Source organism: Megalopta genalis, chromosome 7, assembly GCF_051020955.1.
Source record: "Megalopta genalis isolate 19385.01 chromosome 7, iyMegGena1_principal, whole genome shotgun sequence".
Lineage (NCBI taxonomy): Eukaryota > Metazoa > Arthropoda > Insecta > Hymenoptera > Halictidae > Megalopta > Megalopta genalis.
This window is the reverse complement of record NC_135019.1, coordinates 14376088-14401289: the sequence shown is the minus strand read 5'-3', so window position 1 is coordinate 14401289 and position 25202 is coordinate 14376088. Positions and strand designations below refer to the sequence as shown.

At 37.5% G+C, this 25202-nt stretch overlaps 1 protein-coding gene across 3 annotated transcripts; it reads right to left on the bottom strand.

The window, feature by feature from the left end:
* Positions 1-1625: 1625 nt before the first annotated feature.
* On the bottom strand, positions 1626-24462 carry LOC117221708 (prostaglandin E2 receptor EP3 subtype). Of its 3 annotated transcripts, none has more exons than XM_033472878.2 (6): positions 22753-24462; positions 21714-21953; positions 12232-12409; positions 10018-10256; positions 5840-6068; positions 1626-3763 (listed from the first exon to the last, which is right to left on the bottom strand). In XM_033472878.2, the coding sequence occupies exons 1-6, from the start codon at positions 22951-22953 to the stop codon at positions 3615-3617; spliced, it is 1236 nt and encodes a 411-aa protein (XP_033328769.1). In that variant the 5' UTR covers positions 22954-24462; the 3' UTR covers positions 1626-3614. The 3 variants fall into 3 exon arrangements, with proteins under 3 accessions (XP_033328769.1, XP_033328770.1, XP_033328771.1); XM_033472879.2 differs by having other exon boundaries at positions 12232-12406; positions 22753-24461; XM_033472880.2 differs by having other exon boundaries at positions 1626-3727; positions 22753-24459.
* Positions 24463-25202: the final 740 nt, after the last annotated feature.

The window sequence follows — 25202 nt, the reverse complement described above, 5'->3', positions numbered from 1 at the left end:
ATTCTATCATGTCGTAAAGATGCAAGGGAATGTCGAAAGAAAAGAATATTTGCTTCGGAAAGGCAATTATTGAGCCTGAGAAGGAATATTACTGCAGGATATTGGATTATCAAATCCACGGTATTTAATTTTTATTTTAGAAGCAAATTGAAAAATATTTGCTTCGAAGTGGCAATTATTGAGACTGAAAAGGAATATTACTGCAGGACATAGGACTACTAAATCTACGGTATTCAATTTTTATTTGGAAAGCAAATTGAAGTATATTTGCTTCGAAGTGGCAATTATTGAGACTGAGAAGGAATATTACTGCAGGATATTGGATTAGCAAATCCACGGTATTAAATTTTTGTTTTAAAAGCAAACTAGAATATATTTGCTTCGAAGTGGAAATTACTGAGACTGAAAAGGAATATTACTGCAGGACATAGGACTACCAAATCCACGGTATTCAATTTTTATTTCAAAAGCAAACTGAAGTATATTTGCTTCGAAGTGGCAATTATTGAGACTGAGAAAGAATATTACTGCAGGATTTAGGATTATCAAATCCACGGTATTCAATTTTTATTTTAGAAGCAAATTGAAAAATATTTGCTTCGAAGTGGCAATTATTGAGACTGAAAAGGAATATTATTGCAGGACATAGGACTACCAAATCCACGGTATTCAATTTTTATTTTAAAAGCAAACTGAAGAATATTTGCTTCGAAGTGGCAATTATTGAGACTGAGAAGGAATATTACTGCAGGATATTGGATTAGCAAATCCACGGTATTAAATTTTTGTTTTAAAAGCAAACTAGAATATATTTGCTTCGAAGTGGAAATTACTGAGACTGAAAAGGAATGTTACTGCAGGACATAGGACTACCAAATCCACGGTATTCAATTTTTATTTCAAAAGCAAACTGAAGTATATTTGCTTCGAAGTGGCAATTATTGAGACTGAGAAAGAATATTACTGCAGGATTTACGATTATCAAATCCACGGTATTCAATTTTTATTTTAGAAGCAAATTGAAAAATATTTGCTTCGAAGGGGCAATTATTGAGACTGAGAAGGAATATTACTGCAGGATATAGGATTATCAAATCCACGGTATTCAATTTTTATTTTAAAAGCAAATTGAAAAATAATTGCTTCGAAGTGGCAATTATTGAGACTTAAAAGGAATATTATTGCAGGATATAGGACTACCAAATCCACGGTATTCAATTTTTATTTTAAAAGCAAACTGAAGAATATTTGCTTCGAAGTGGCAATTACTGAGACTGGTAAGGAATATTATTGCAAGATATAGGACTATCAAATCCACGGTATTCAATTTTTATTTTAAAAGCAAATTGAAAAATATTTGCTTCGAAGTGGAAATTATTGAGACTTAGAAGGAATATTACAGCAGGATATAGGACTATCGAATCCACAGTATTCAATTTTTATTTTAAAAGCAGATTGAAAAATATTTGCTTCGAAGTGGAAATTATTGAGTCTGAGAAGGAATATTACAGCAGGATATAGGACTATCGAACCACGGTATTAAATTTTTAATTGAAAAGCAAACTGACTGTTAGAATCAATTACGAGTATATTTTGCAGAGAAAATTAATACAGTTGAAACAAAATGAACGTATTTCCGTTTTATTGGTATTTTCTTACAAACACAGTAGAAGATCGTAAAATATACATGACTATGAATTTCACCGGCAGATATATGTGTATAATACACGCATAAGTAAATTCTGACGCGAGAAATTGTGTACGTGCTTCCCCCTTAAAATCTACACGAGAAAGTACATTGTACGATTAAATACGCTTCAACATTCAATACTTTGGTAAATATCCGCTTTGTGCTCACGTTTCTGTTCGTTTGCTCGCTTGCATTATTTTATTGACTAGACATACATTTATACTTAGACGAATGTTACAGAAGTACAATGTATCGAATCTTGTAAAGCGGTGCTTTCACTTCGATTTGTTTCCGATTGAAATATAATAATTTGGTGCGTCGATTTTATACATCCTTAAATTAATTTTGATAATTAAGAACTGCGGATTCTAGGTGTGTGTGCGTTTACAATAGATACAGCCGAATGGAAACAATAAATTAGTAGCTTCGATCGCGTTCAACGTGTTACCAACACACGCAACGCAAATGTTCTTTACCCGACAAGATTATTAAAACGTATTAACTGGTTATGGCATTACATGAATCTGTAGAAGTATCAATTTCCATAAACATCCGCAGTCTACCGTTAACGCTCGTATAATTTCACCGAAATAAACGACACTCGTCCTCACTTGCAAATCGCAAACGAGTAGAGTCTTCCTCATTCTCCAATTAACAAGCAATGCATGTCCGTTAAAATGGAACTCGCAAGATGTGTACGTGTTAACAATTTTCTGGAATAACATCGACCGCTGGAATAATCATAAACTGTATGGAATCCTAATTTGTCAAATATTTTCAGTTGTTCCGATCGAAGTTACAATGGAAAGAAACTGACAATGATGTGAACATTATCGTGTTGCCAACCGAACAAGCGAATATATAGCATTATGCCAAACGGCGATGGTATAAAATAAACTAAAAAAAATCGAACATTAAAAAATATACAATAAGCAATTGTTAAGTAACAATAACAATAGAGATATTCGAATCGAATAACAATTACTCGAATTAACACGTTGAATGCCACGCCGGTTTTACAGAAATTGTCCGTGGCGCCACGATGAATTTTCTTTTATGCGATACATATAATGTTGAAATATTATCTGCAATAGATAAGTTACAGTGTATAACCATGTTTGACATATTAATTGCGACAGGGGTCACTGTTTGAGTTGACGATGGTAATAAAACAAAATTTTAGATATTGACATTTGTTTTAAATTATATATATATCTATCAATTTGGGCGCGCCGGTCACCGGTGGCCCCCATGGCGTCACCGCCAAGTTAAGTGCCGGTCACCGGTGACCCCCGTGGCATTCAACGTGTTAATAATAGCCGTCGAATCTATGCAATAGGTTAATCTTAACGCTAAGATATCCGAGGTCCAAAATCATAACTCTCGAAAAAAATGGCGTGGGATAATCCTCGCTGTTAAATCCCTTTGAGTCATTTATGTTCCCATTGATCGTCACTCGCACGGTTGGCAAAGGATCGCTATCATCCACGACACATAGAAAACATGACAACGCAGAAATTCTAAGCAGTATGAAAACAAAACCCGATGTAAATTGTACACAAAATATCAGCGAGGTATCGTTCTCCGACATACACATTTGTTCTTCGGCGACTCAACGTGGGATCTCAAAGTTCCGCCAAAGAAAAAGAGAGATTCCAGAGCTGATCGCGAACACCTTTGTCTACACAGTCTCCAAATTCGAAACCGTGAAGTGCTCGTCGTCGCGTTCGAGTGCGATCATCGAGTTCTCGAACGCTTTTAATTAATCTTGACAATCGTACGAATCGAGTCAATGTTTCATTGCGTGATCCATCGGTTTATGCGAAGATCCTCCGAAGATCCAAAGTCTTCGAGGAGTGGCTCAAACGTTGGTAACGTTGTCACTCTCGACTCGTTTCCGGAAGATCGTTCGCAGAAACCTGCCTCAAACGGACACCGCCACTAAGGGTGGATCGTGCATTTCGCTGACAGGCGTGGAAGGCGCCTCGGTGATCGGTGTCGATACATCACCGCTGCTCCCGTGATGATCTGTAGTTCCTGTCGAGCCAACAGATTCGATTAAGGTGGGATCTCCTTTAACAAACCAATAATTATCTTCAAAATCGAACGTACAATCCTGTCATACTTAAGAGAAGCAACCCGAAGCGACCGGTTATTTATCGAACAATGATCCGGAACGTGTCGAGAACGATCTGACCAGAAATTCTTCGTCTCGCGGTTGGCATCGACGAGACAAATTAACCAGTTAGCCGTGTTTGACGAGTATACTCGTCATGGAGAAGTGACAGTATTTTGTGTCATGATGAGTGTACAGTGACCATTGGCTATTTAAATTGTAATTTTAGTGAAAACAAAAACATATTCTCCAATTTCAAGACTTAGAAAAAATATTTAGAATATTTTCTTTATTACTTTAGAATATATTTTCAGGCGAATCCCGCACGAAGGTGTTTACATTGTTATGAAAATAAGATTAGGAAAGAATCACGATATTGGTGTTCGACGTGCAAAGTGCTAATATACAGGATGTTCCAAAAATGTCTCGCAATCCGAAAGTGGCGGGTTTCTCAGCTCGTTTGAAGCAACTTCTTCCTTTACAACAATGTTCTCCGAGGCACCGTTAACGAGTTATTAACGAAAAACAGATAATATGATTAATAACGAGCCGAAAATTATTAAAATATAACAATATGTAGAAACCAATAATATAATTCTGTGTGATATATTTGAAAGCAACGATCTACAGGATGTCCCAAAAGTGTCTCGCAATCCGAAAGTGGCGGGTTTCTCAGCTCGTTTGAAGCAACTTCTTCCTTTACAATAATGTTCTCCGAGGCACCGTTAACGAGTTATTAACGAAAAACAGATAATATGATTAATAACGAGCCGAAAATTATTAAAATATAACAATATGTAGAAACTAATAATATAATTCTGTGTGATATATTTGAAAGCAAGGATCTACAGGATGTCCCAAAAGTGTCTCGCAATCCGAAAGTGGCGGGTTTCTCAGGTCATTTGAAGCAACTTCTTCCTTTACAACAGTTCTCTCCGAGGCACCGTTAACGAGTTATTAACGAAAAACAGATAATATGATTAATAACGAGCCGAAAATTATTAAAATATAACAATATGTAGAAACTAATAATATAATTCTGTGTGATATATTTAAAAGCAAGGATCTACAGGATGTCCCAAAAGTGTCTCGTAATCCGGAAATGGCGGGTTTCTCAGGTCATTTGAAGCAACTTCTTCCTTTACAAAAATGTTCTCCGAGGCACCGTTAACGAGTTATTAACGAAAAACAGATAATATGATTAATAACGAGCCGAAAATGATTAAAATATAACAATATGTAGAAACTAATAATATAATCCTGTGTGATATATTTGAAAGCAACGATCTACAGGATGTCCCAAAAGTGTCTCGCAATCCGAAAGTGGCGGGTTTCTCAGGTCATTTGAAGCAACTTCTTCCTTTACAACAATTCTCTCCGAGGCACCGTTAACGAGTTATTAACGAAAAACAGATAATATGATTAATAACGAGCCGAAAATTATTAAAATATAACAATATGTAGAAACTAATAATATAATTCTGTGTGATATATTTGAAAGCAAGGATCTACAGGATGTCCCAAAAGTGTCTCGTAATCCGGAAATGGCGGGTTTCTCAGGTCATTTGAAGCAACTTCTTCCTTTACAAAAATGTTCTCCGAGGCACCGTTAACGAGTTATTAACGAAAAACAGTGACCAATGAGAGGCGAGCTCAGCTGGCGCGAGACGGCCGAGTCAACGGCGCCAGCGGTCGAGGCGGTCGAATCCCAGCTCAACTGGCGCGAGGCGGCCGAGCCAATGAGCGGAACTGGGCTTCGTGCGCTGGTTGACTGGGCCGCCTCGCGTCAGCCGTACTCGATTCTTATTGGTCACAGTTCTTCTACAAAGGAGGCGCCACAGCTAACTGGTTAACATTCACATAAAATACTCGTAAATTCTAATGTCTCTTGCTCGCAAAGACAAAACGTATTTTTCACGCTGGAACGCAAGTATCGCCTTGAAGCTGACACTCGAAATTGCCCGTCTTCGAATAACTCGCACGTCGTTGTTTCGCACAATTAGCGGATTGCAGCTCGATACGAAAGCATTCACCTGTGAACGAACTCGATCGGCTTCTATCTGGCCAACAGATCTTGCAAAGCGGTTTCAGGAGACGGAATCTTGGCCTCGGCATCCTCAGCAGCACGTAGATGTATGGATCCAGGGTGAAGTGAATACAAAGGAGCACGTCTGCGGCCACGTGGAACATGTGAATTGCTTTCCGCGCTAATATCGCCTTCTGGGGCAGCTGGAGCGCCAACTGTGCCAATGGTATGGAGATCTGCCGACAAAAGAGCGCGAACAATGCAAAACGGACATCGCAATGTGGAGAATCATTTATTGCTAGCCACGGTGTTTTGTTTGTATTTTACGGCAAGGTTTGTATTTTACTTCCATGGGGGCCTGCGCGGAGACGGAACACTTTTCAATCTCGAAAGCGCTCAACATCCGACACCGTTCGCGCTCGAAGCGAACGATTTAACCAGCATCGATAGTTGTGCGGATGTTGCGATCGATCGTACGTGAAGACATTCTAAACTAAATCGATGTTTCCAAGGTTCGCGTTGGCTGGCCGGAAGCACGTCGGATTTTGCATCTTTACACGACCGAATCATTACATTAATTCTGCGGTACACGCGCCTACGCGAGTCCGACGAAAGGGTTCCGTGTTTCTGTTCACGGGACGGCAGGAGGTGTTCTTTGTTTAATTTCGCGAACGCGTCGTTCGGTTGTACGTTTCGTGGTTTAATTTCGATTCGAGAGAAAACTTCCGGCGTGCACGCGGAGAAAACGATCGAATAAGAAGATGGCAGCGCAGGAAGTTGTGTGCGATTGAGGCAGCCGCGGGTGCATTGTTCGATGCGATTGTATTCCTCGGGGGCAGAATGAATAGCGATTATGTTGTGCTGGGAATTCGAAGAATGCGGCTGTGAGAATGACGAACATTCCTCCAACTACGACCAATTGACATAATTTCTCTTCCTTGATGAGATCACGCTTTGCTAATCAGATGTGTCGCGAATTTAACAGTCCTTTGCGGGCTGTTAATATAATCGGCTGATTCTACATCGGAAACAATGTTCTTTTTTCTTGAGATAATCGACGCTCGACACTTTCTCGGAACGTCTGTTGTTAAATAGAAATCGACTGTATGCTCGTAATTTTTCATTTTGTCAGAATAATATTTGTGCAACCTTGATTGGCTGAGAACGACGCAAGAATTTTCGAATTGTTTAAATGTTTTTAACGCTAGATTTACGGAGCACAAAAAACAGCTGTTTTACATTAGTTTATACAAGTAACGATAAGACATTTATTCTGATTATTAACAAGTGTTATGCGTAATTATTATTGTAACATTTGCCATAAGTAACATATAAATTGAATAGATAACTTATAAATGTATCTTTACGATATGAATAATCGTAAATTAAACGATTATTTTTTACCTGTCGCTTTAACGGATTCCGTAAATCTAGTGTTAATATCTTGCACTCGATCTATTTACTTTTGTCTTAAATACATAAAATTTGCAGTATTGATTACAGTACTCTAATTCTTCTTTTCTATAACAAATGCGTGATAACTGTGATTCAATATTAACTGTGATTTAATATTAAACAAACTTTTTATTAAATATAACAGAGAGACAAGTTCGTCCGTAATCTTTGTTTCAATTGTGTCTAACTGAGGGTTAAATAGCAAAATATTAAATAAACTTAATATTAAATAAACTGATTCCTGTGTATCATAAAGATGTCACAGAATATTGAAGAATGTAATAGAAAGTTTCCTTCGCGATGGTTAAATTCATCGTTCGTTATATAAAATTCATCACCGGCTTCTGTTGATTTTCATTTCAGAAATAGTAAGTTGCCCATTACTGCTCCGACACGTACTTAATCATAATTTAAGGACACGATATGGCGAGGAATCGTAAAGTGTCAATCGACGTTTAAAGTCTCGTCACGATCAACGCGATCGCGAATTTTATCGACGTTTCGACCGCGAGGGTAAATATTCTCGTGCGATAGTTCGCAATCAGTCCACGTAATCGTCATTCCTTCCCATAAATGAGTCTAGAGTCTACAGTCTAGCCGGAAGTTTCTTTTTCTTCTAGACAGCTTACGGTTCATTGTCGAAATGTATCGTTTGTGATAACGATCGAGACCGTACACCCGAGATAATATCGAACGAGAAAGCATCGCGTGAGAATAAAACATCGATAAACCGTCAGAACAATTCCCAACAGTTTTATACGCTCGTAAAACTTCGGAGCACACAATTCATTTTTTAAATCATGAGCGAGGCTTCGATGGAAAATGAATGTCTCCGCGACAGTAGCCGGAAGCAATCGGAGTAAGTGGTTCCGCGAAGAGAAAGCCGATCAAACGGGGGTTAATATTTTCAGGATTATGCTCCCAGAGATGGTACATATTTAGCACAGCATAATTTAGTTTTGCGACAATTGGAAATGTTAGATGCTTTAACCCCAATCAATTTTTTTTAATGTAAAAAAACACAATTTAGAACGTGGTCTTGGCAAGAAAATTACAAAAATACAAAAATAATCAAAATTTTTATTGCAATTCTAATTATCAGAATATTACTATTATTATTATTGTTATTATTATTATTATTATTATTATATTTTATTTTACATTATATTTTAGTAAAATATATATTGAAAAATGAGCGAATCAAAATCTGAATATGAATACGCTGTCGGAAAGCGAAAGAGATAAGTCGTAAGTGATAAGTAGAAAAAGGATATATTTTATACTTGAATAAGTAAGTGTTATAGCTTACAATCCCATGTAAATGATAAATATCAATAAAACGATTGTTTTTTTTTTTGCTTTCACATTGTTATTTTCAATTCTCGATTGCATTCGAGTGTGAAAAATTATAGCAAAATTAATATATATTTTTAATATATATATATATATATATATAATATATTTTTATATATTTTTAATATATATATTAAAGTACAACGCCGCTCGAATTATCTCGAGTGTGCACAGTTTGGCCAGTTTAGCGCGCTCGAGTTAACTCGAGCGTGCACGTTAAGGGGTTAATCTGTTAAACGCGTGGAACAAAATGTGAAAAATGTGTCATCAGAACGATCTACGAGCAGTCAGAATTTGTATAAGACGAAGAATTGTAACAATTTGTAAGAGTTTGTAACTGTAAATGTCTGGCATTTTCGATGCTATTGAAAATGGGTACTTTGTATGTTTTACGGGCTTGTCCGTTTTTCAGGTAAGACGGCTCTTGCGGCCCATCTGCGGGGCACGTGAGCGCTAAACGCGCGTCGACTCGAGTCGAGCAAATTTTGACTCGAAAGTCCGTTACACGCGGTGCGAGAGCGGATTGGTTATTTACGACCACTAAGGATTTTCCGACCCACAGTTTGCGTGTCTTCCGCGTTTTTTAGTTGGTCGTCTGCGAGCAGCTTACGAGTACACTCGTTGTCTCTAAGCTCTTAAGAGCAAGCCTGTATATTAGATCTTGTGTTTCCGTGTGTTCAATAAATATACTTTTACCTAAAACTCTGCCTTTAATTATTTGCAAGCAAATAATCAACAGTAACAGTTAAAACATAATCATTAAAATTAATTTAGCTTTCGATTGGGCACGATTATTCTGCTGCATGGCATTTTTAAAATAACGCTGCTTTAAATTGATTGTCTTTTCATTCAAATTAAAGAATATTATTGAATTATATTTAGTCTCATGGGAATAACTTTAATACTCTTCACTATTTGAACTTTCAATTAGAACTTTTATTTAATTAAAGAAGGTATAAAATACGTTCTCTCTTTAAGAGATGTCTGCGTTAACTGATACGATTCAACTCGGTAAAAACAATAACGATTAGAAAAGATAAAATAATGCATTATCACATTCACGATTAAATCGTATCAGGTGGTAAATAAGAAACTATTAGCTAGATCGATTTTTGCGTTCAATGTATATGTTGAAATTCAACATGTATTACAGGGTAATTAAAAGTTATTAAAATTAAAGGTTATTAAGTAAATAATTAAGATCATTTCATATCAAACTAAAGGGTTTTCGTTTTTCAATATAACAGAGAGACAAGTTCGTCCGTAATCTTTGTTTCAATTGTGTCTATATATATATATAACCGAGGGTTATAAATAGCAAAATTAATCAACCGAGAGCGATGCAATAAAATATCGAATGGATCATTATTTACATACCATTTGCGGCATCCAACAAATAACGAACGAAATCGACAGCACCGCCATCAGTCTCGCAAACGCTCTTTCCTCGGCAGTCGCCACGACTTCCGAAGGCGGACCCGCTATCGTCAATAAAGGTTTCGCTCTTGAAGAGGATCTTGTTACGCGTCGTAAAGCACCGGCCTTCCGACTCAACCTGCTAAGTGCTCTGGAAACGGCCAAATTACACCAGACTATGGACAAACAGAGACCCGTACCTGCAATTGAAAGCCGATGTTCAGCGTTCGTCTAGTTATTTTTTACGAGCATCTAGGGAGAAATAAATTTTAGGAGAAATATAATAGTGGCGGAAAAGAATATTTCAACTCCCTAGACGCGCCGAGAACGCTAGAAAATATTGGTCAGAAGGTGTTATCCCATGAAAAATAATATTGACCGTCGAGAAAGGGTATCTACGATCACTTTGATTTAGGAAAGTGGAATTATAAAAATACCGCGATCTAATCTTTATCGTCACTTTTTTCTCCTTATAATGATCATCGCAAATAATTTTGACCAAGGTTCAATATTATTATCTTCTTAAAGATTATCTATTTTATTATATTTTTATTATATTTTCAAGATCATCTATTAACCCTTAACGCTCTCCGTTGGCTCCGCTATGGAGACATCCGTCATTTGTTTCGTAAATCCGAAGGCTCTGCTGCGGAGCCCAACGTTTTTAGCATGATTACACTGAAGATGCTATGTTTTCGTCGACGTTGGCAATTATTATTTGTAGTAAAAACGTGCTTAGCGTGTGTACTATTATGATTAAAACATTTTTTGCCCATTTTTATACTTAGCAACATAAAATGAATAAAATCGAACGCTTTCACAAGGACGCGTAATCTTTTCCGCTCCAAATAAGACTTCCTTTATCTCAGGCGCTTTGCTCCAAAAATGTGCCGGAATTGCTGGTAGCGATATTTTTCAAAAAAACGCTGTTCAACTTTATTTTAGAACGTCCGAAGAATATTTACTAATTTTTAATTTAATTTAATTATTAATTGTGCCGATTCCAGTGAAGATTAACAATACAAAAATTCCGGCAAATACACGCAAAAGATATGTTTGTTTCAATAATTCCGTATCCAAACAGAATTCAACAGACGATTTGCAATGCTAATTTTATAATAAATCGCGTCAAAGAACATGAGGGATATATTTATTTAAGAATTGTGAAGAATATCATTAATAGTAAATTTACCCATTTCGATGAGGATGCATTTGCTGCTTGGAAATTTCGGTCACAATTCACGATGTCGATGCACTGACCTCGCACAATGTTAAGTAGATGCCATTACGATTAAAATATTATTTTCCCATTTTTATACTTGGCAACATAAAATAAATAAAATCAAATGCATTCACAAGGACGTGTAATCTTTTCCGCTCAAAATATGACTTATCTCAGGCGTTTTGCTCCAAAAATGTGCCGGAGTTGCTGGTAATGATATTTTTCAGAAAAACGCTGTTCAACTTTATTTTAGAACGTCCGAAGAATATTTACTAATTTTTAATTTAATTTAATTATCAATTGAGCCGATTCCAGTGAAGATTAACAATAAAAAAATTCTGGCAAACTCACGCAAAAGATATTTTTGTTTCAATAATTCCATATCCGAACAGAATTCAACAGACGATTCGCAATGCTAATTTTATAACAAATCGCGTCAAAGAACATGAGGGATATATTTATTTAAGAATTGTGAAGAATATCATTAATAGTAAATTTACCCATTTCGATGAGGATGCATTTACTGCTTGGAAATTTCGGTCACAATTCACGATGTCGATGCGCCGACCTCGCATAATGTTAAGTAGATGCCATTACGATTAAAATATTTTTTTCCCATTTTTATACTTAGCAACATAAAATGAATAAAATCGAACGCTTTCACAAGGACGTGTAGTCTTTTCCGCTCAAAATAAGACTTCCTTTATTTCAGGCGCTTTGCTCCGTAAATGTGCCGGAGTTGCTGTTAGGTAGTACTCGAGAAACGCGTGGAGCGCTAAGGGTTAAATGTTGAAACGTACTGTTGACATGGCTCGTTCGAAAAAGTTCGGTGTACTCTTCCGCAAATGCCGCGTTAATACTATTGTCACGATAGGAACACCTGTCGCGTCAGAGACGTCGGAGCAAAAGTACGTCAATGAACTTATCGAACACAATGGTATCGGTATACTCACCGAAAACGAACCAAACGTAAGCGTACGCAACATCCGACGGTTCGGTGGCTTCTCTGTATCGGACGCATCGCTCGCCCTTATAGTACAAGCCGAAACCCAAAACCGGCATGCTAGTCAAGGCCAGGGCGATCAACCAAAGTGCCAGCATACAACGTACGATCATTGGATACGTCACCTGCTGGAAAATATGTATAGGTGTCACGGATTAGGCTGCAACAGTTTTCGCAGCTATTCACTTTTTGATCGATAGCGCCGTCTTACGCCGATTCTGCATTCGAGAACCAATAGATCGATTTAATAAAATCAATTTGAACGCTACGCAAATCGTTCGCACAGCTTTTACGATTAGATGAGACATAATTCTTGGAGTTAAACATTTCGGTCTTTTCCTCAAATGAAATTAATCGATCGAACATTGCGAGTGACTCTTTCGGAATCGTCTACTGCTTCTCGAAACGCAGAAAAATACGGAGAAAAACCAATGAAACGGAGGGTAGGTAGAAGCAGAACCGGAAGTGTTGATTAATTGAATTTCTGAACGTGGAATCGAAGCCGGCTCTTTTATTTGCCAGACTGCTTTACTCGATCTCGGTGATTTCGGACCGTCGGCAATGCCTTCGATAAACCTCATTAGCAACAACTACAAGCAAATGATAATCGCTAAAAGCGACGTTTTATCTTTCATCACCGAACAATTCGACAACAATTTCGATGAATAAGTTTTATTCGAAGCCATCACGTTTTTACGATCTATTTTTACCCAGTCACATTTCCAGTTGTTTCTTTACGATAATTATTCCATTAAATAAATGATACATCCATTTATCAAATGATAAATGATAAACTTGATACGCGTCCAAGCAGCGAATGTAACAATTAAGTGTGCATAATTTATTCGGAGACCATACTAGGCCTTATTAATTAAACGTAATTGAACAGGATCGATGGATGCCCTTCCTAAAGATCCATTAGAGAAATCCATGAATTTTAATTATATTCCGTTAGGTCAGTTTTATGTATTCTCTGGGGAGGAACAGTTTTCAAACTAGAACCATCGAGTTCGCGATTAGTATCATGTGATTGCTACGTCTCGGGAGCCCCGACGCTATAATGGGTGAGTTTATTGCCAGGGCTAGGTAGGATCACCTCTAGGGTCATTGAACTTGATGATGTCGACCCTATCGTCGACCTTGTGTCTTGTTTTAGATATCTCAAGAATAAAAGGAACCACGTGATAGGGAAACCATGACGTCAGTTCAACAGTGTCTGTTGACGGTGTTTCGTCACTAGATAGATAGAGAATTTTCATTCGATTGCAACATCCCTGCGAGCATCGATTCACTCGATATTGATAGATATACTATCACGAAAATTCAGAGCAATTTAAGCTACTTTTCATTGATCTTATTAATATTCTCTGATCGTATAAAATAATATCGTATAAAATAATTTCGTATAAAATAATTTCGTATAATATGCTTGACATTGAAATCTGCAAGCAACGAATCGTTCTCGTAAAATTCGAAGAATGGCAATAAACGTGATTCTTCATGCGTTCACGATATATATATCACGAAGGATATATAACCATGTTTGATATCTTGAAATCGCGTCTCTTTGCAAACGGAAAATATGTACAGCGAAATCATACTGTCAGCCCCGAGGGGATACACGCGCAAGCTTCGAGAATAGAAAATGGAAGATTATTCCGCGGGGAGCAGATAAAACATGGAAGCGAAACGGAAATTGCAGGAAACAACAACGCTGATACGAATAATGCGTGCTTTTTGATCTCCGAATTCTGTCACTCCTGAAGCAAAACCGGGAACTGTCAAGTCCGACAAATCTGTTTCCAAACCGTCACTGCGAATTTAAAAAACATTAAAATAAACCGAATGATCCTGAATGTACGAAATAGTTGACAGAAATCAATCTTTACATTGAATTTTGAAATAATTGTAAATAGAAAAAATTAACACTAGATTGCCGGAACGAGTCAATTTGACTCATTTACGATTTTATTGCTTAATTAAGCAATACATATATATTATATTAATAATATATTATAATATTATAATTAATTATAATATATATTATTATAATTATTATAATATATTATATTATAATTAATTATAATATATATTATTATAATTATTAAAATATAATATATAATAATATATATATATATACTTATTCAAGTTTTTCTATATATATATATATAATTTTTTTCAATATAATTTTTATTGATTTTTTAATAGAATTACAAGATGTATACAAATACTAATTCCTTCCCCTCTCCACCCCTTAGTTCCAAAAATCCATATGCGCTATGTCCATTTCGACGGATGCGAGTCAAATTGACGTATTAAATATTTTTAAAGTTAGCAAAAGAAGAGTACGATATATCCCGGATTTCGAAACCGAAAATTAATTAGACGCTGCAGATAGATCTGATAACGAAGAAATTTCAACGCAAAAAGCTGTTGATAGGACATTATGGGGAATGTTAAAAAATGGTATAAATACTGGTAGATTTCTCGAAAATACCAAATTCAAAGACGTCTCAGGGTCAATTTCCTGTGCCAAAAGAAATAGAAGGGCGTCTGTGCTAAATGTAATAAAAAGAACTGCGAAGAATGTATTTTCAAACCAGAATGTATATGTCAAAATTGTTCCGAATGAAGTTCCTTTAAAATGAAATTTGATTTTCTTTCGAAACCTTCAACTGTGACATTTGAGTCAAATTTACTCATTCCAGGCAAAATAAGCATATACCATCTAGTGTTAGTATGTGATTTCCGAGCTTCCAATATTCTTTAACAGGTTTTTATAGTTAAAATGTTCTCACATCCTTCCGCTTTTTATCCGACATCAGATAAATTAAGGATCGTCGCAGCCCTCCGAGAATTCTGTTCGGAAAAAAACAGGCATTTTAGCCGAAGCTTTATCGTGCCTCTTTCTAATGAGTCAGCGAGCTCGTATTAGTGACACTAGAGAAACGGCTCAAGCTACGCATCAAAAACATCTCGAATTCATCTACGTTGTGAATTTACGATGGCACGCCGCGCTTCGTTTTGGACAGAACGCCGTTGAATGCTACGGTGAACGATGGTTACGTTATGGTGCTTCTGCTGAAGTCCTATCAAAGAGAGCATTGTTTTCGACGAAACGAATCCATATTGCACGGATTTGAATAGAGCAATATTTGAAACAGATGGGCCGGTCAGATAACACTTTCCGCACTAGGCTGAAAGATTAAAAGGAAAACCATCGGAACAACATCGATTGCACGTAGCTGATAGCATAGCATGATTCATGCAATCATATTTTTGAACTTCGCTACTTGAGACGGTGGTTAACACGCGTTGACTCGAGTGAAAATTCCAAGATCTATAATCAGAAATGGCTTCGGGAGATGAGGAGTATGTATCTGGTTCATAAACAAAGTTGTATTAGGTTCGGATTTACGAGGAAACCTGTCGAGATACATACACACACCGAATCATCGTTTTCATAGACCGCGTTATTGATAAAAAAAAGATTGTACAGAGAAAAATATCTCATTTATTTCTATGATGCAGATTTATTTTTATTATGCGACCTTTTTTGATCGAAAATTTCGTGACACATCTATGATTACGGTCACGTGTTAACGTCGGCTGAATTCAAATTGTTGAAGCAACGAAAGGTTTGAATAACTAGATTAGGAACGTCGATAAGATCAACACGAGACGAGATATGAATTTTCGTTACTCACGAATCTGCGCGTTTTCACCTCATGAATCGCTCGTCGCTAATTTGAATACACTCTTTCACGCTTTCGTTGCGACCACGCCAGAAATCTCTCAGTATTTCCATTGCTGCGAGGAGGATACATGCCGGCGATGATGCCACATACGGATTTTACACGCGCGTATGTGCCCGCGTCGACCAACGACGCTATCAAATATGCGTTTCACCGCATACCCCAACAATTGCATCCAGTGCCATGCAAATAATATTGACCGTCGAGAAAGGGTATCTACGATCACTTTGATTTAGGAAAGTAGAATTATAAAAATACCGCGATCTAATCTTTATTGTCATTTTTGTTCTCCTTATAATGACCATCGTAAATAATTTTTGCTATTAATATTCGTTTCACCGCATACTCCAACAATTGCATGCAGTGCCATGCAAATAATATTGACCGCCGAGAAAGGGTATCTACGATCACTTTGATTTAGGAAAGTGGAATTATAAAAATACTGTGATCTAATCTTTATTGTCATTTTTGTTCTCCTTATAATGACCATCGCAAATAATTTTTGCTATTAATATTCGTTTCACTGCATATCCCAACAATTGCATCCAGTGCCATGCAAATAATATTGACCGTCGAGAAAGGGTATCTACGATCACTTTGATTTAGGAAAGTGGAATTATAAAAATGTTGCGATCTAATCTTTATTGTCATTTTTGTTCTTATTATAATAATCATCGCAAATAATTTTTGCTATTAATATTCGTTTCACCGCATACCCCAACAATTGCATCCAGTGCCATGCAAATCATAGGATTACCATGATCTGTTTTTCATTTAAATAAATCTATGAATATGATGCGCGAATGTAAATCTCGCACGTTGCCAAGTCGATGGGCTGGTTTACTTTGATCACGTGCTCCTGTTTTCAATAACCAACGAGATTGAAATTCTCCGCTGCCTCTAGTTAGTTCAACTCTTGAATCATGCGCGCTGCGTTCAAAGTAAATTGCATCGTGTTACAAATTTATGGTGTCCGCGACAATCTGAGGCTTCCCTCGGGTAATATCGCCGGCAACCTCGAATTTTCATGTATCTTTCGCTTTCTAGTTTGGTACGAATCAGTGACCCATTTTCAAAGATACTCCGCCGCGGCGGAAACACGATATACGTAAAACATAAAACACATTTTTCTGTGCAACAGAAATTCTTCCTGTCACGGAAGATACTGTGTCGTGATGCCGATCGAATTTTGGTACGAAAGCATTCTTCAAGCAACATGTTTTTACGAAAAGAAAGTATGGTATTTTGATGAACCTAGATATTCGTAACGATTTATAGAGATCAGAGTCGTAAAGATTATTTAATCGCTCTATTCAGAATTCTATTGGGTTGGCAACTAAGTAATTGCCAATTTCAGTTATAGATGTCTCTCACTCCCATTTTTATGATATCCGTAAATGTTATATTATAAAATTATTATTATTATTATTATTATTATTATTATGTTATTTTTTATTATCCGTGAATGTTAGCAACTGGACAAATTGTATGCAGCGGTCAAAAAAAAGCGACCAGAATTGGTCAATCGTAAAGGTGTCATTTTCCAGCAGGACAATGCTAGGCCGCACACGTCTTTGTCCACTCGGCAAAAATTGATGGATATTGCTTGGGAATTGATGTTACACCCACCATATAGCCCTGATCTCGCGCCATTGGATTACCACTTATTTCGATCCCTGGACAACTCCCTTCGTGGTAAAACTTTTAACGATGATGACGCTGTAAAATCTCACTTAACTCGGTTTTTGGCCGAAAAAGATCAGACTTTCTACGAGCGTGGAATTTTCGAGTTGTCAGAGAGGTGGCAAAAGGTCATCGAACAAAATGGAAAATACATTACAGATTAAACTTCGTTCCAAGTAAAAAAATTTTTTATTTCATTGAGCAAATCGGCAATTACTTAGTTGCCAACCCAATACATATATTAATTATATCATTGAACGTTTCATTCTAACGAAATAAACGAAGGTACTGTAGTATCGTGGTGGCTACTTTAGCTGCTGTAATTATACGACAATACGTTCGCGTGCTAACGAGATGTAATTTACTCTATTTAGTTCTATTCACAACGTGAGATTTTATGGGGCAGATAATAATCGACTGAAACGATAAGCTAACGGAGAGTGTGTTATTGTGTCGAATGCCATAACGATGCGACCCGCGGGTATAACAAAACGCATGTACGTGCGAGGATACACGTACCGTAAGAAAAAGTAAAATCCTCCATGGCTTCGCTCTGTTCTCGCATCCGTTCAGCAAGGTTTACCATTAATTTCACCGACCTTGGCCAGATGTCTGTCAAAAGTCGAGATTCGGAAACACCAACAGTTTAGTTTGTTGTACGAGAGAATATACAATTGCGCTAAGAATTCTATCGTGTCTACGATATCTATCCTTATTTTTTTTTTAATGTTAGATTTAGATTGCAATATCTAAAGAGATAAAAATAGATAAAAGTAAATAGATAAAAATATATAAAAATAAATAGATAAAAATATGTATATATATTTTTATCTATTTTCATCTCTTTAGATATTTCAATCTAACATTTTCGTTCCTCTTTTTTTGAATTCAGATATTTTTTTATGCAACAACTAAATATAATATTTAAAAAAAACGAAGATAGTTATATATATAGATCTATATATATACTTTATATATATAACTATTAAAAAAATATATATATAACTTAAATAACTATAACTATAATTTTAAAAAAACGAGGATAGTTATATATATATAGATCTATATATATAACTATAAAAAATATATGTAACTTAAATAACTATAATAACTATAACTATAACTTTTAAAAAACGAGGATACTTATATATATATATAGATCTATATATATACTTAAATATTATATTTAGTTGTTGCATAAGAAAATATCTGAATTCAAAGAGGAACGAAAATGTTAGATTGAAAAATCTAAAGAGATAAAAATAGATGAAAATAGATCAAAATAGATCGAAATATGTAAATTCAACGAGGAAGAAAATATCGAACCACTTTCATTGCCATTGAGAACCAAAAGAAACGCCGTCGGCAGACATCGAGCAGAGCGTAGGTGTAAGTCCCTGCCATATTTGGGTCACGGTATGGGCAAGAAGTTCTTCCCTCCGACACGACAAGTTTCGGTATAACCAGTATCGGTGTTAGTCGTAATCGTACACCGCGTCCTTGAATCGAACAAAAACTAATAAGAGCCGCGAGGGAGCCGTGTGTTTCGCTTAATCGCATTCCAGTAGCCGAAATATCGTAATTAGGCGCGATGTTCGCGATCACGTAGCTTCCCGCTCGTTCTCGGAAAAAGTTAAAGCCGGTTATCATTATCGCGAGAATGACGAGGAGGTACACGCGCGCGTTTCGGTGACCCATGACCCTCCCTAATCGTTGCACCCTCCCGAATCAGTTAATAAAGCGAGTGTGCCCGTTCCACAAGATCTATACAAACAACGTAACGATTCCGAACGATCTAACGATGTCACTGCGTACACGCGGACAGAGTGCACAAATGAAAATGTTGATCGACAATTAGGAAATGTATCGCATAATCCTCGGCATATTGTGCTCCTCGTCTACTAATTCCGTAAGTACCGTAACAAGGTAGAAGACGGGCCGGAAGTGAACAGTTTCGGCAGTCAAATTCTATCGTAGCGCGCGCCGCCTCGGAGTCGGTTTAAATAATTGTTTCCGCCGCGTCTTAAAAGGACGCAAATTGATACAAACGCATTACCGGTCGCGGACACGGGGTTTAATATTCCCGCGCTGTCCGTCCGATACTGTAGGTATATGTAGGTATAACACCTGCGGAATCCGGAGAATGACAATGCAAAGACTCCCGCATCACAGATTCCGCCGGCGAAACGGCGGGTAGCGTAAACGATCGGCGCGTACGCAGCGCAAGCTAATGATGCCATTAACCTTGAGTGGATTGATACCATTGAACCGTTCTCGAAACTGTTTAATTAGGTAAGAAAGAGTCGATTTACTTAATGAAAGAGCTGGCGGGACGTCTCTCGCGCCGCCGATGCTTACCGCAACTGTGTCTTAGCGATTGCGTCTTCTGTTGCATATAATCGATTACGTAAACGAAATAAAACGGTTGCATTCAGTGAAAGAATTATAAATGAACCGTCTAATTAACCCCTTAATGCACAGTTTTTTTTAAAAAGGCCGGCCAAAAAAATCAATTTTTTTTAATGTAAAAAAACAATTTAGAACGTTGTCTTGGCAAGAAAATTACAAAAATACAAAAATAATCAAAATTTTTATTGCAATTCTAATTTTCAGAATATTACTATTATTATTATTGTTATTATTATTATTATTATTATTATATTTTATTTTACATTATATTTTAGTAAAATATATATTGAAAAATGAGCGAATCAGAATCTGAATATGAATACGCTGTCGGAAAGCGGCTCCCAAGGTAGAGATAAGTCGTAAGTGATAAGTAGAAAAAGGATATATTTTATACTTGAATAAGTAAGTGTTATAGCTTACAATCCCATGTAAATGATAAATATCAATAAAACGATTGTTTTTGTTTTGCTTTCACATTGTTGTTTTCAATTCTCGATTGCATTCGAGTGTGAAAAATTATAGCAACATAAAGTACAACGCCGCTCGAATTATCCCGAGTGTGCACAGTTTGGCCAGTTTAGCGCGCTCGAGTTAACTCGAGCGTGCACGTAAGGGGTTAAGCCAAGAAGAGGATGCCACCTAAGGAGATCTAAGAGGAGAACTCATATCTTACAGATGCCAATTAAAATTTTATCAAGGTTCTGACAGAATGTTCGATCATTTTTTTAATTTGGTCAGTGAGACATCGGATAAAAAGAACTTCGTTAATGCTTGCAACATGAAAGACGGTTGAATCTCGTCTAATCTTATATTAGACACGGCCAACCGAGCGAGTTAACCAAGGAAGCGTACCAACGTCTAGAAGACGTTAAGTGGTGCTGTCATTGTCACTGGTGTTCAGATCGATCGAAGTCGCTCGAATCGGTTGAAAAATGGGTCGGGTTCGTACGTAAAATACAGCAAACGTAATACGAGCGTTATCGCGTGGAGATAAAACCTACGAAGATTGTTGGACCGAGAAACTCGCTCGTCTTGCTCTCTCGTTTATATCTGGAGGAGCTTAGTTTCACCAAAAACGCACGTAACAAATCTTCTGGTCTCTACGATCGTTCATAAAATTGATAATTTGTCAAGCAACTGACGTCGTTTGAACGCGATAATAAGAGGAGACATTTTTTTGAAGATCACCGACGACACTTCGAGAATACCGTTTACTTTCAGTGACACGAACGAGCGGCTGAAATGTTTCTACAGTAAAATGATTACGAAGATTTATGATCATTCGTGTATCATTCATTGCTTAGCTTCTGTTCTTGCAATCGATGCAGAACATTCTTGTTTCGCATCAAGATTTGTTACAGGACAAAAAATAAAAAGCAGACTGAGAATCAATCCGCACAAATTTTGAGAAATGTATTTATAGCATTGTATGTATATATGAAATTGTTTCGCTGATTCGGGTTAGCCATTTTATAGATCGTCTAAAAATAGCTGGTGAAAGTGGCCGCCGATAAAATTTCTCGCAGGTATAAGAAATCTCACCCTACGTACCCTCCGAACGAAGTTATCGAGAATCTTGACTTACCTTTTGATAGACGAAGGGCCTCGTCAAGGCCAGCCACCTTTCCGCCGCCATCACGATCGCTACGCAACCGCTGAATAAACCGAATAGCCTCCATACAACACGAAGGGAGCAAAACCCTCTGGTGGATATCACGCTGCCAACGTATATTGTGATGTACATCTGCACTAGCATCCCCAACAGAGCAACCAGATCGTTCGTTGCCAGACAGCGCAGCATCAACAGGTGCTTCGGGTTTCTCCTCTGCAAAATGTAATACGTTTCTCTTATGCTTGTACAGATCTTAGTCATTTTCTCTTGGTGTTTGAATATTTCGGGGCTAACATTCTATTCTCTTCGTCTCATTTTCTTACTGTATAAATGTAATATTTTACGAACGAATGCACGATAAATTTAACGATCGAAAGTTCCCCCGCGCAACGAACCCCTAAAACTTAAGGCACACCTCGTTTTGCTGTTCCACGGAGTAAAAGAGACGAACATGCCGAATCTCGTAAATTTTGTATGATGTGCCGTATATTTAGATTGCGGACCTGCATACATTCGTACAGAATTTTCCCTCGTTTTACTTTTTGTAACATTCAGCATGGAAATGGAAATTTACATGGCGATCCGCAATTTACTCATACAATTGTAAAATTTGCGGTGTATCTTTCATTCGTGGCTCGATAAAAGGCCAGGAAGCCTTTTTTGTCAATCTTTAATGGACAAAAATGGTTGTAAAGGGGAAAATTCCATCCTCAAATCTGCTATTATAGATGCAATAGTGACAAAAATTGTCTACCGTCTTTCGAAACTTCGCAATTTGCAATAAATACAATAGAAATATGTATAAACATAGAAATACGTTTGCGCAAATATTTGCAGTTCGCAACCGCATAATATTATTATTTTCTGATTGCTACGAGTGCCATACTATAAATATCGAAGATCGAATCATACCGCACCCTTTCCCAGAAAATGGTAAATACGTTCGAAATAGCCGGAAAAGAAAACGATTAATTAAACCGGTAACAATTAGCCAGCCGATCGACGCAATTACCTTATCACGATGGAAAAGAATGATGAGGGCCGACACGTTGCCGATCACTCCGGTTATGTACACAAGGGTGAGCACAACTTGAGCGACGACAGTCACGTGCCGTTTTGGCGGGTTCAAGATGATGTTCGGCACCGTCGTGGTCGAGTACAATCCCAACATCGACAAGGTCTCGTTCCACTCCTCCGTCGAGGTGAGCGACATTTTTTTACGAGCCTCGCAATAACCAACAGATCGATGATAATCGATCGATACTATAGATCCCCGGATAACGTCAGATAACGCGCTCAGATTATCGTCGATCGCCGATACAGTGATTCAGAGATCTCAATATTTATAAAAATCGATCACCGTCGCAGTGATGCAGAAATCTCAACATTTACAAAGATCGATCACCGTTGCTCCGCCACCGTGGCTCGTAATCGTTTGTAAATTTGTCTCCGACAGCGTTTTGTCTCTCCTACGTGAAAACCGGCGAGCAGATCTGACCACCGATTTTCCGATTAGAGGGCATAGTTATCGTTCCAAAGTCAAACCGATTGCCGTAGTGACACTCGACGGCTCCCAGTTATCAATGTACCTTTGGTACTTTATTATCGCATCTCCCTTTCTCTCTCTCCCTCTCTCACTCTTTTCCTCGCGCGCTGTTGCTCTCCACAGACTTGACTGCGCAGTGTCGACTTTCCCAGGAAACTTGACAACGTTGGGCCTGGACCCTTCTCTGAGGCTACCTGCAGTCCCGGGGCCCTTTTCAATTTCCAAGCTCGCTGACACAAGCAGCAGGTCACAGCCGGGGAAACCGATCCAGTTGCTCCTCCAGCGATCCGAGTGAAAAACCCAACTAAAAAACCAGTCTTCTTCTTGGAGACTTTTTCCAGTTACAAACGCGGTTGCATCTTTCTCTAACCGATCGTGATACTTGAACAGCACTTTGGAGATCGCCCAGCACTTCCTCCGTTTAGAGATTTTTCGTTTGATTTTCGTTTTGGTGCGTGATAGTTTTAATCCTTCTTTCGCGGACTCGAAGTGCGCGCGGACAGGATGGATCGACTGTCGATGGAATTTTAATCCGAAATTCTTCTAGGACCTCGATCACTGTCCCCCGATCGGAATCGCCGTTCCTGTCGATAGCTCGACAGCAGTTCTTCTCGTCGCAGGGTGATCGATTGCCGGAGAATTAACGATGCGAACCTGCGATACGTCCGATCGAGCTCGATGATGGGAGGAAGAATAGGGGGGGAAAATAGTTTCACTGACTCCTACGACTGTGAGAGTCGTCGGCTCACTGATCCGAACCACGCGGTCGCCTCCGGTTTTGTTTACAATCCGACGCTCCCCCATACGCGCGCCTGCGCCCGATTTTGAAGGCGACGCCGCGCCGCTTTGGCGCCACATTTCCGTAACACCCTCCACGGAATTTTTCTTCCGTTATTTAATATGTGTTATCACATTAACACTGTGCCGTCCCGACAGATTCACGAGTTTCCTTCAGTTAAAGTAATTCGTTTAACAAAATAAGAATTCAAATGTTGAGATGCTCGACATTAAATCGACATCTTTCGACTTTGCAGATGCTAACATCAGAATATTAGTCGATTCGTTCGCGAAAAAGATATTCCTACGTTTTAGACGACGCTTTAATTTCTATTATTTTCGAGTAATATGTTCATTATAACTATAGTTACAATTAATAAAATGATGTAACAGATAATAGTACCTGTATGCAATAAATTGACATGGAATAGTGTGAATAATAATAAATATAGTGAATATTATATATTATTATTATATTATTATTAATATTATATTATATATATATATATAATATTATATTATTATTAGTTTATATTATATAATAGTGAATAATAATAAATAGCAAATAATAGTATAATAATAAATCTAATTCGTGTCGTATATAATATATATTTGTAGATGCAAATGTACAGAATTGTTATGTGATTAACGTACGTTACAGAGTTTTCGAATAAGGGTGGCACATAAAAAATAATTGGCGACTGCGTGATCGCAAGCCTAACGTTAAACGCAACAGCATTTCGTCGGTATGCAGATAGTGATAAATAATGCATCGTACATATACTTTTTTCGTATACAACGCGGCACATTCGCCATTCACATTGATAAATAATTTCACGCACGGTGCGATAAAGGCTCGTTGTTTGTACTCGGTAAACACTATCCTCCTCAAGGATGCAGGACACACGAAAGAAGGGATTCCGCTTACGAATGGCGGCGATCTTTGTAGAGATTAGTCAAGATTTGGAATCGTTCCAGAGAAAGCAGTGTCGAGATTACCAATCATATCATTGGTTTTATTTTTGGTTGTTTATGTTGTACGTCCCTTATATATTTTTCTCTTCTATATTATCATCTTTACATTTAACAGAAAAGAAGTTTCACTCACATTATCGTTAAAGAAAACGATATCTTCACTG

What these genes read in the sequence shown, in the direction of transcription:
- LOC117221708 (XM_033472878.2), bottom strand. Translation starts at nt 22,953, where the DNA reads ATGTCGCTCACCTCGACGGAGGAGTGGAACGAGACCTTGTCGATGTTG. An exon ending in GGCCCTTCGTCTATCAAAAG is followed by an intron (nt 12,410 to 21,713) that starts GTAAGTCAAGAT and finishes CATATTTTCCAG; the next exon opens with CAGGTGACGTATCCAATGAT. An exon ending in CCGATCGAGTTCGTTCACAG is followed by an intron (nt 3,764 to 5,839) that starts GTGAATGCTTTC and finishes GGTTTGTTAAAG; the next exon opens with GAGATCCCACCTTAATCGAA.